This window comes from Bos indicus x Bos taurus, chromosome 17 (genome assembly GCF_003369695.1).
Source record: "Bos indicus x Bos taurus breed Angus x Brahman F1 hybrid chromosome 17, Bos_hybrid_MaternalHap_v2.0, whole genome shotgun sequence".
NCBI lineage: Eukaryota > Metazoa > Chordata > Mammalia > Artiodactyla > Bovidae > Bos > Bos indicus x Bos taurus.
In genome coordinates this window covers 62,860,131-62,872,552 of record NC_040092.1, presented here as the reverse complement: position 1 = coordinate 62,872,552, position 12,422 = coordinate 62,860,131, and the positions used below count along the sequence as shown (strand labels likewise).

Sequence of the window (12,422 nt, the reverse complement as noted above, 5' to 3'; positions counted from 1 at the left end):
CTGTCCATCACTAACTCCCAGAGCTTACTCAAATTCATTCCATTGAGTCGGTGATGCCGTCCAACCATCTCATCCTCTGTCGTCCCCGTCTCCTCCTGCCCTCAATCTTTCCCAGCATCAGGGTCTTTTCCAATGAGTCACCTCTTCACATCAGGTGGCCAAAGTATTGGAGTTGCAGCTTCAACATCAGTCCTTCCAGTGAACACCCAGGACTGATTTCCTTCAGGATGGACTGGTTGGATCTCCTTGCAGTCCAAGGCACTCTCAAGTGTCATCTCCAACACCACAGTTCAAAAGCATCAATTCTTTGGCGCTCAGCTTTCTTTATAGTCCAACTGTCACATCAATGCACGACTACTGGAAAAACCATGGCTTTGACTAGATGGACCTTTATTGGCAAAGTAATAACATCTCTGTAATACCAATTCATACTGGCTAGAATTTAAATACCACTAAATGTGTGACAGTGTTGTAAGTGCTGTTGAGTATATTGATTAATTTAGCCATAGAGAAGAATGAAATAGTGCCATTTGCAGCAACATAGATAGATAGAGCTAGAGATTATCACACTAAATGAAGTAAGTCAGAGAAAAACAAATACCGTACGATATCATGTATATGTGGAATCTAAAATATGACACAGATGAACCGATTTATGACACAGAAATAGATTCATAGACCTAAAAACAAATGTGTGATTACCAGGGGAAAGGGGGGTGAGGGAAGGATAAATTAGAAGATTGGGATTCGCAGATACAAACCAGTATATACAAACTAAACAACAAGGTCCTAATGTATAGCGCAAAGAACTAGATTCACTATCATGTAATAAAAACCATGATGGAAAAGAAAATACTTTGACAAAAATACTTTGTTTACAATAAAAATCGGATTCCTAAAAAAATATGTGTATATACACACAAATATATATGTTTGTTTTGAGTCATTTAATCTATAAGAACCCTATCAGGTATGACTTGTTATCACTGCTTTTCAGATGACAGAACTGGCCCAGAATGGTTAAGTAACCTGATATGCTTGTTCCCAGTTTTTTCTATGGGTAGATTATCATTTGATATTATTGCTATTGTATTATTTACAAAAATAGGAACAGAACATACTGATGCTGTTTTAGCACGGTCAGGTCCAAAACAAACTGCCCTGAACCACCAAAACTGCTCCTCACTCCACTATGTAAATGCAAATAGCACCAGCATACAATTTTTCTGCAAGTCTGGTCAGTACTATCTACTTAAAGAATGAAAAGGCCCTTTCTCACTGTCTTCACTCCTTTAAGCGGAATCCAAGCTGTTATCATCTCCTGCCTGGATAATTGCCGGAGTCGTCGTGGCTGGTCTCCCCACTTCCAAGATCACCCACTCCTGTAGTCCATTCTCCAGGCAGCAGCCAAAGTCTGATTTTTAAATGTCACTCAGATCATGTTACCCTTCTGCTTAAAACATCTCAATATTCACATCCCTCGTGATGGTACTGAAAATAGCACCCTGAGTCATCGTCACAGCCCTGGAGACCCGTGTGGTCCCTCTCTGTCTTCTTGGGCCCCACCCCCCACCTCCTCCCATCTCCCTGCCTCCTTGCAGCCACATTTCCATCTCTGGACCATGTCATGCTCATTCCTACCTCCGGGACTTTGCACTTTCTCTTCCCTTCGTTGTCATTTTTGCACGGTCGCCTCCTATGTCCTTTCAGTCTCCCCAAAGCAGCCTTCACAGGCGACCTTTCTAAAGAATCCTAACCCTCCAGTGCCCCATCCAATCTTGATCTCTGTCATTTTCTTCGAAGCACTTACCACTATCTGAGTTTATTTCCTTATTTCTATATTGTCTTTTTTTCCTTCTGTGGTAAAAACTCCATGAGAATAGGAATTTTCTCATTCAGCCGAGTGCCTAAAAAAGGCGGGGCATATCAGGCTTTCAATGAATAGCTCAATTAACGAACAATTTAGACACCAGCAATAGAAGGATGTTTCCTGTAGTAGTATTTGCAGATGCCTCTGAATTCTCACTTTGCTCTAGATTGCTGAATGAATGCTTGAATTGATTGCACATGGAAAGAAACTTTTCAGCAGCTACGGATGTTGGTAAAAGCATCTATCTGATTAAATGAAAGTACAAAAGACAGGTTTGCTTATTTCTTACTGAGTGGGCTTCAGAAACGACACAGAGTATTCTTGTTGTGTGAAGAATCCTGGTCACTGAATAGCGGACCAATCACTGCAGTGTTGTTAGGTAATTGTTATGAAGATGGGGAAACAACACAGCGATTCCTGCGAAAGCAGAACATGGTATATTAGCATTCACAGCCAGATCCTCCAGTTATATTTTGATCAGTTAAAGTTCCTTTTTCTTGCACAGCTTCTTATTGCTTCTCCCTAAACACCCAGCCGTTTTAAGAAGAAAGCTAGCCCAGTTAGTGTTTTTAATGATGGGTTAGTATAGCCCCTTCCAGTTGTCACAAAAATCAGTATGAACCTTTGATTAACCTCTTCAACTCTTCACTGAATCATTAGAACTATTCTATTTGATACTGAAAATACTTGCATCTTACTTGTATTTCCCAAAGAGAGACATTTGTCTTTACAAGTGGAAATACAATGCTCACTCATTTCTGCTTTAATGATATTTTAACATTTATGTGTTAAGTCCTATGAACTACCTTTGTCTGATTATAAAATTCTTTCTGAGAACAATATTTCTTTGATTACCAAGACCAAAAATGACCGGGTTGGGAAATTTTCCCCAACTCTTTAATATTAAAATGGTTTTTAGCAGGTGGAGTACCATTTGAGTGCATACATGTATACAGAAATTCCAAGCAAAATCAGCATAGCACTCATATAGCTGCAAGTAAGGTTTTAAGTGCCATAGGACTAGCTATTCTAGAAAGAGTAAGTTTTTACATGTAGATGATTTTCTGCTGAACCAGATCAAAGAATGGCTATGTATAGGAAACTTTCTGTAATTTGAACTTGAAGTCCATTTTTTGGATAAAACTTCATTATGACAGGCTGTTCCATTTATCTTTTGTACTCATCTTTATCTTAAAAGTATATCTTAAAAAAGATCTTAGAGATCACCTATTCAACCTTTTTAATGGGGAGAATTATAGCCCAAAGAGGAAAGGGGGCTTTGTTAAGGTTTTAGCAGTTAGTGGCTAAGCTAAACCGAGAACAGGAGGCTTTCTTGCTAAGTCCCTGTTCCTGCCTTTACCCCTGTATGTTTGGGACTCACATCCAATGAAGATATTTAGCTGTAGTAAGATGTTAATGTCTTGTGCATACTATAAATTCTGACATTCAGAGTCACTCAGTGAGCTTTGTGTTCTGATAAAACTCAACATCTAAGAAAATTTCAAGACCTGCTTCCCTCTCTTGCTCTTTCTCTCCTCCCTGCCCCAACTTACAAAATGTGGCAATGCATTTCCTAACACTGGATGGATACCCTCCCAACCATGTACCATCTTTCAGTTTCAGAGATATCGCATCATAGGATGTCAGTGGAGACGGGAGTTTTCCTGACCCATCCACCCATTATGGCCTGTCTTCTATGTTAATAATGCACTTGGTTGTGGGATGGCTTGCTGAGCTTGTGAGGAGAGTCTGTCTCCCTGGATGCCTTTCTCCCTGCTCTCTGCAAAGCTAAATGAACCATAGGGGAATTGAACCTATAACCTTGGCCTCATTAATTTACCTGCAGTAAAAATCACCTTTTGGAAATGAATGTTCTGCTGTGATAAGATTAAGGGTGTGATTTCATTCATTCAATAAATAGTCCCAGCATGACATTAATGGCAGCAGAGAGCACAGAGAGGCAGAGGACAAGGTCTTTGCCCTCAAGGGCTTGAGATGAGTGCTCCAATCAAGAGTGTCAGGGCAGAAGTGATGACCACGGAGGCAGCGGGATTAGCAAAATGCAAAAGTAAATCATGAGAACAGAGAGGGTTGTGTCCTGCCGGAAGAACATCAGGGACCCTTGAAGGATGGACGGGTTTTCCAGGAGTTGGACTGGGGGTGGGTATACAGATGGTGGTGCCCAAGCCCGTGGATGGGGAGATTGCAGTGTGGTGAGCACAAGCGCGAGAGGACCTGCAGGAGAAGGCGGAGAAGGAAGAGGCACACAGACGTTATCATGATGGTGGTATTGGGCACGGGGATGATGGAATATTTCTAACCTGGAAAGTAGTAGAATCAGAGCTCTGTCACAGGAAGTGTCTTTGTCAGCCACCGTAGAATGAATTGGAAGGGAGGCTGGGGTTGAGGGAGAACCCTGAGGAAGTGATGAGGGTCTGAAGCAGGCTTCCCAACAGGGTGAGGGGAAGTGATGGAAGTGGGTCAAGGCCGGACGAGCAGGGCTTGGGAACTGAGTAGATGTGATATTGAGTGTTTGTACCTGGGTGCCTAGCAGATGGCAGTATCCTTCCCGAAGCCAGGAGAAGACAGAGGCAGGGCAGCTTTGTAAAGGAAGTGGACACATAAAATCGGAACATCGGGGAGAGGTTGGAGTGGGATGTAAAGATTCAGAAAGTCGTTCAGCAGGAGAGCTGTCTGAGCTGGGATAAGTGGATGAGATCATCGAGATAAACTGTAGAAATGAGAATAAAGATCTCCAAAGGTAGAACACTGAAGAAAATCTACACCGGCGATCAAGACAGTGAGTAAAGAGCCTCAGAAATAGAGAGTGAGCTCAGTAGACCCTTACAGACACCGAAGAAGCAGAGCAATGCCAAGAGGTACGTGGATGCGCTCTTGTAATTGAGAGATGTCAGCAAACAAGAAGGGAAAATAACCCAGGTTTGCTTTAATTCTGTCATTGGCCAAATTCTTGTTTTAATTAGGATTTCATAATGCATCTCTTTGATGCTTCTCTTTGCCTTTATCTTAATTCAGTTCCACTATATACTTTTCTCGAGAGAGTTAAGAACCAAGCACATTCTTGTATGTAAGGAGTGCAGTAGGAGTTCAGAATTGATGATGGTTGTGAAAAGGCCAGTCATCTTAGACCACTCATTTATCCCCAGTGTTAACAGGAGCCTTATCTGTACCAAGGACTGTGCCATGCCCTGCGGACACAGTGGCAAAGAACCACAGACACAGGTCCAGGCCCCTGTTGAATTTACCTTCTTGTGTGAATGAAGCAAAATCAAGAGGAAAATAAAGAGACTAAAGAAGGAAAATAGACAACACGTTCAGTGGTGACGTGTGCTAGGGAGAAAATAAAGCAGAAGAGGAAAGGGGTTCAGAAGAACGAGTATTTTCAGTAGAGAGGTCAGGGAAGGACTGACTGAGGAAATAACATTTGGATGAAACCCTGAAGAAGCAGGGACATACATATCTAGGTGAACAGAGGACAGCACGTGCCAAGGCCCTGAGGTGGGTGCATGCCCGGTGTGTTTGAGGTCTGGCAAGGAGACCAGTGTTGCTGAAGGACAGCAGGCATGTGAGAAAGGTTAGTAAACTTATAGGAACCATACTGGGGCCCTGTGGTCATAGGTTGACCCTGACTTTTCCTCTGAGTGTAAGGGAAAGCCCTTGGATGGTTTTGAGCAAAGAAATAAATAAGAATCATTCTGGCTACAGGAGAAGGAAGGGGACAAGGACACACAGGAAGATCAGTGAGCAGGCTTCTGCACATCCCAGGAAGAGGTGTTGGTGGCATGGACTAGAGTGGTCCCAGAGGAACTATGGGAAGTGATCCAAATATGTATGCTTTCAGAGGGTAGAGGAAAGAGAAGTTAACAGACTGAGAAAGAAAACAGAGGTAAAGAGTCAGGAATGAGTCCAAGTTGCTGTAGTGGTCTGCTAGGGCTGCGTAACGAAGCACCACAAACGGGTAGCTGAAATAAGAGGAATGTATCCTTTCCTGGTTCTGTAGGCTCGGCCATGCTTAACGTGTCGGCTGAGTTGGTTCCTTCTGAAGGCTGTTGGGAAGAATCCGTTTCATTCCTCTCTCCTAGCTTCTGGTGGTTCGTTGGCCTTCCTTGGCTTGTAAGAGGATCACTGCCTTCATCTTCACATAGCATTCTGCCCGTGTGTGACTGTGCTCCAATGTCTTCTAACAAGAACATCAATCAAACGGGACTAGGGACCCACCCTTCTCCAGAAGGACCTCATCTCAACTAACTATGTCTGCTGTGGCCATATTCCCAAATAAGATTCCACTAAATCCAAATAAGATTTAGTTTTAGGTGAAAGACTAAAAATAAGGTTACCATGCAATCTAACAATCCCACTCCTGGGCATAAATCCAGACAAAACTAATTCACAAGGTATTTTGTACCCTCATGTTCATAGCAGCACGATTTACGAAAGCCAAGACATGAAAACAGCAACCTGAATGCCAATTGAGAAATGAATGGATAAAGAAGACGTGGTACATATATGCAATGGAATACTACTCAGCCATAAAAGAACAAATTAATGCTATTTGTGGTAACATGGATGCAAGTAGGGATTATCATCCTAAATGGAGTAAGTCAGAAAGACAAATACCATATGATCTCACTTATATGTGTAACCTAAAATACGGCAAAAATGAACCTATCTACAAAGCAGAAACCAACTCACAAACATGGAGAATAGACTTGTTTTGAGGGGCTAGGGAAAGGATGAATTGTTACTTTGGAGTTCACGGATGTCAATATCACGTGTAGAATGGGAAAACAACAAGGTCCTTCTGAATAGCACAGGGAATGGTATTCAATATCCTGAGAATAACCATAATGGAAAAGAATATATATACATGTATAACTGAGTCTCTTTGGTGTTCAGCAGAAATTAACACAACATTGTAAACTGACTGTACTTCAGTTTTTGAAAAAAGATTGCCCTCTGATGCCCTAGGGGCCAGGACTTCAATTTACCGATTTGGGGTGGGCAGGGAACACAATTCAGTCCGTAGCAGTTGCCAAGAAAATGTGTTTGGAGAGGAGAGGAGAGTTCCAAAGACTAACGTTAAGAGGCTTTTAAGTTTGAGGACCCAGACCAAAGCTCACAAAAATGTTCAGTGCAAATCCCGTGTATGCTTGTAGTTGTAGAAAAGCACTTACATGTTAGTAATGACTTTTAAGCTATATCCTAATTGTTTATGGCTTCCTGGTACTTCCTGTGCAGCATAGGAAAGTCAGACAGAGTATGGATTGAGTTTTACTGGCTAATATGCCAAAGAATTTATTGGTGCTGAAATGGAATGTTTTGAATGTCATAAAGAAGTCAAAGGACACTAATAAAAATAATAAAGAGCACTTTTCTCAGAAGGAGAAACAACTTTGGAGAACATCATTTCAGCCCTTGATTTAAGAAGTCGTTTTCTAAAAAGTCAGTCATGCTATAGTGCTTGAGCAGTGGCTCCTTCATCTGTTTCTGATGAGAATGTAGTTAAAACATATAAAATCATTTAAAAAAATCATCAAGGCAATAGTACCACATTTTAGCTAATTCGAAAAATAGAGAAATCATCATGGTAACTTAACCATTCTAGCCTTTCGATATGTTTTCTTTGAGTCTTTTTTTTTCATGTTCCTGCTGTTTAACATAGAGACAAAAGCTTGGATAGCAAGGCGGTAGTAGAGACATACAACAAATCTACCCGACATTTCCTCAGCATGTCCAGCTCAAATTTCTCTTGCCTTCCAGCTCATATTGCACATTCTGCCTCCTCTGACCCATCTTTGTCTGGCTAAGGTCTAATCATCCTTCAAAACTCAGAGGGCTTTGGGGAAGCCTTGTGACTGGAGTATTCCCACCCTTACTGGTACGGAAAGCTGTGGCGCCATACTACCCCACACCTAAGGACATACCATGATACTTCACGCCTTCACCAGCTTTGATGACAGGAGCTGGGCAGTTATTTCCTCAGGACCTTTTGCAGGACCTGCGGGTAGATATTCAATAAATGCATGTAGACTAGGAAAGAAAACATCGTTTGCCTGGTCCACATCTGCCACTGAACCATGAGACCTTACTAGAATTTAAAACTGTTTTGTTCAGATTGTGCCATAACCCAATACAGGAATATGTAATATATCTTGAGAAGAGTCTCCTTAAAAAGTATTCCATGTATACTGTTGCTTCAGGGGTTAAATTTATCCCTCAAAACGGAATCCTTCAGTTTGTAGCCATGAAAGTCCCCTTAGATAGTTACATATGTGGCTTGTTTTTAGTGTTGACTATGTCCCTTCCCAGGTGGTCCTAGTGGTAAAGAATCCGCCTGCCAATGCAGGAGACGCAAGAGATGTGGGTTCGATCCCTGGGTCAGGAAGATCCTCTGGAGGAGCACATGGCAACCACTCCAGTATTCTTGCCTGGAGAATCCCATGCATGGAGGAATCTGAGGAGGGGGCTACAGTCCATAGGGTCGTAAAGAATTGGGCACAACTGAAGCAACTTAGCACACACACATGTCTCTTTAAATTGGTAAACACAATGAACTGAATTGAACACGCCCAGGTAAGTTAACATGGAAACAATGCAGGAGCTTAGAGGGTGAAATTGCTGGCAATACAGACAAGAATTAATTTTAATTTGTGCATTGTTTTGGAGAGGGGAGAGTTTTTCACCTGGCATAATTGAGATACAATCTGAGTCCAAGTGAAGAGAGTTGATAGGTATTGCAATAGCCCTTTGATGCCAAAAATACTTTCATGATGACTTGGCTCAAGATTTCTCTCCTCCCTGTTCACCTAGAATGCAAATAATATTTTTGGTACGCAGTCTCAAAATTAGGAAAAGGAAGAAAAAGTTTACATGAGATTGTTTATGGTTTCCTAGTACTGAAAAGAGGCTTTGCTATAGGGGATTTGATACATTACTCCTCTTATGAAGGTTTGGCCTTCATTTCCTACGTGATATGGGACCTTATTGAATGTATTGAACTGAGATGAATGACAGATATTGAGCTAAGCTGTACAGCAAATGTGCCACTGTGGTGTAGTTACTTAAATCTTGATTTCTTTCCCCAGCTCTACTTTACGAAGTGTTTCTACTGGATCCTCAAGACCTTCCAAAATATGTTTGGTGTGTGGGGATGAGGCTTCAGGATGTCATTATGGGGTAGTAACCTGTGGCAGCTGCAAAGTGTTCTTCAAAAGAGCAGTGGAAGGTAAATGTTCATGTGGGTGTCCTTTACACATTTTTTCTTCGTGTATAGTTTCCTCGTACAGTTAACTCCATAGCATTATTGAGAAATAATCAAAAAGTGTTTTTAGATATAATCTGTCAGTGAAAAAGAATAATAATGCCTTGCCTAAAAATCACTTGGAGATTTTTCACTGAACCATATTTAATGGCCAAAATTTGAAATCGTGGATTGGGAACAGTCAGTCAAAAACACTGGGTTTTTTGGTTGTTGATTTATCTCAGTTTGTTTTTTTCACTGAGACTTAGAAAAATAATTGTATGTCACCAGAATTTAATTTGCATGATCTAAAAGGGCGTTTTTTAAACAGTATGTCTGCCTGGTCTGTGTTTCTATATAAATATATGTGTTTGTGGCAAGTTAAAACATATCAGGATCATGTGTGTAATTTAAGCTGTATTCCTCACAGAATTATGTCATTTAATAGCTGCTTGAGATTCCGTGTCTCCATTTGAGTCCTAGTTTTGTTCTTACTGAAAGTTTTCAAACCACTGTATTAAATGAAAAATTGTACTGAGATTCAAGTATACGCAGGATAGCTTTTGCTTCCGTCCAAGTAACCGTACTTCCTAAAAAGAAATGGTCTTTTGGTTTGTTTCTGCCTTACTCCAGCCTCACTTCCAAGCAATTAATTAACATCATATTCAGGCCAGATGGTTTAATTAATGATGAGCATTAAGACTGGTCAAAGTGTAGAAGTTTTTGCTATCAGGAGAAGTATTGTGTTATAAGTATTATCGACACTTATTCTCACTAAAGAGTTCAGCCTCAAGATATCTGCAGGTGTATTGCTCAGAATATTTTTCTGAGAGATGAATTGGTGCTTTAGAGACTTTTAAGCATACATGATTTGAATGTTTCATCTTTATTTTGCTGATTCTTTAGAGACTTTTAAGCATAAATGATTTGAATGTTTCATCTTTATTTTGCTGATGACCACAGGAAATGTCCTTAGTTCTCAGATGAAGAATGCTGACTGAATAGTTATGTCTGTGCTTCTGAGATTGATTCTGCATTATTTAATTGATAGCACATGATTCATGTTATTTACACAATTAATTATTTAATAGTCCCCAAACCCAGCATTGAATTGATAATAGGAGTTCTGTATCTATTTCTCAGGAGATGCACTCTTGTTACAGATGACAGAAAATTCCACAGAAACTGGGTTGAGAACAAATGGAAATTCATTGGCTCACATAAGTGGAAAGTACTCTTACGGGTGTGGCTTTGGGCAAGCCATGGTCTTAATCCGGGTCATTCACACGCAATCTCATTCTCTCGCTTGACTTTGCTCTGGCTCTCTTTTCATGTATTTTCTCTCATGGTGATGAGACAGCCACCAGACCTCCTTTAAAAAGAGGTTTGAAGTTCCCAGGAGTTATTATAAAACCCCCCAATTGAATCTCCATAGTCTGACTTGACTCACACGGCCCCCTCCAAACCAGTCACCATGGCAGGGGAGGGCAGCAATCTGATAGGCTGGTTCTGGCCAACCTGAACCACTTAGACCAACCGTGGGGATGAGCGTTTCCTGGAGAAGAAGGTGGGGTCTATTATGAGAAGGCTGATTTCTAGAAAACAGGGGAAAGAAGTATGTATAAAACTGAAATCAATATAATTTTTTAAGACTGTCTGCCTGCCACCCTCTTCTTTCTTAACTCTGTGATTGACTCAGTAATAGAAAAATAAATAAGGTTTGACACTGACATCTTTCTTATGCCACTATATACCTTCCGATATAAGGGTTCCCCTCGCAGGCTCATTAATGTGTGAACAAAGGTGGTAAGTAAAAATAAAGCAGTGAGAGAAGGACGTTCAGAGAGAGTGTCCTGTATTACCCTACCTACAGGTCAGCTTTCATATCAGAGCCCACGTTTTGGCTATTTACAAAACCTGCCCTTCTCTGCGAAAAGGTTTTCTAGATGTTTTTGCTTAGTTGTTGTTGTTTTAAGTAGTTTCTCTAGAAGTAGCTAAGGAAGGAATTGTTTTTATAACTGAGGGACATATAAATATGGAAAAGCCTAAACGTGGATATGCTTTTGTTTCATTGGAGTGCCAATCAGTAATAATGGATAATGAACTTTGATGAGTGCCTTTTACAACTTTTATTAATATAGCATATTTACTCTTTATTTGGTAATTAGAATTTATCACTCAAATATAAACTTCATGAGAGTAATGACTTGTTTTTGTTTTGTAATTTGTACTTGCTTACTCTCTTATCATGGGTGCGTGTGAAAGAAATAGGACCACCTTTGAATCAGAATTTTTTGGTTTAATAAGAAATTATTTTAAAAATATTTTATCTAATTCAGGGGATTAATTTCACAAAGCTATGGTATATGAGAAGGCAATGGCAACCCACTCCAGTACTCTTGCCTGGAAAATCCCATGGATGAAGGAGCCTGGTAGGCTGCAGTCCATGGGGTCACGAAGAGTCAGACACAACTGAGCGACTTCACTTTCACTTTTCACTTTCATGCATTGAAGAAGGAAATGGCAACCCACTCCAGTGTTCTTGCCTGGAGAATCCCAGGGACGGAGGAGCCTGGTGGGCTGCCGTCTATGGGGTTGCACAGAGTCGGACACGACTGAAGCGACTTAGCAGCAGCAGCATGGTATATGAGTGTTATTCTTATTCATCTTTTTACAGATGAAGACATTTGGGATCAGACCCAGTCAACTAACCTGTTCAGAATCATAAGATCAAACTTAAACCCATATTAGAGTCTTATGACTCCAAAGCTAGATCCAACCAAAGGCCTCATAACTAAATCTCATAATCTGTTGTTTCCATTTTCCATAATTATCAAGTTTGTGAAAACCCTACTCTATATGTCATGCTTTATGCCTGCTCAGTGACCATGGTGGCAGTGATGTAAACACTGAGAAACTGTCCCAGTGTGTGTCCACACACACATATACACACACAAGTGTGTATATATGTGCTTTTATATTTGAATATTTACTAAGGTTGTTTTCTGGTTTTAACCTTAAGCTCCTCCTTAGAATATAAAAACAGGGTTCTAAGCACTTGAGCGTAGAGGGAGCTGAGAGAAGGGGAGTGTGCTAAAAGTCAAAAGGAACTGCCAATACCAGGGCCACGTGAGAGAGAACAGGGGAAAACCCAACAGTGTGAGTTTTGAGCTTGTTGGCTTAAGACTTTATGCCCTAGAACATGCCTCTCAGAAGCTGGGTCTGATAGTGTAGTGGTGACTACATAGGGGACTGCACACCATTTAAGTGTAAATTATGTTCTCTGTGTTC

The 12,422-nt window shown here is 40.8% G+C and overlaps 1 protein-coding gene across 6 annotated transcripts in view; it reads left to right on the top strand.

The window, feature by feature from the left end:
- NR3C2 (nuclear receptor subfamily 3 group C member 2) overlaps window positions 1–12,422 on the top strand; it is a 440,591-nt gene that overhangs the window by 210,279 nt on the left and 217,890 nt on the right. For 3 of the 6 annotated variants that reach the window (XM_027513408.1, XM_027513407.1, XM_027513405.1), the window contains one exon: window positions 8,977–9,116. In XM_027513408.1, the coding sequence (XP_027369209.1) occupies window positions 8,977–9,116 (140 nt within the window). Of the gene's footprint in view, window positions 1–8,976; window positions 9,129–12,422 lie in introns of all 6 variants that reach the window. The other 3 variants (XM_027513404.1, XM_027513403.1, XM_027513406.1) reach the window with 1 other exon arrangement.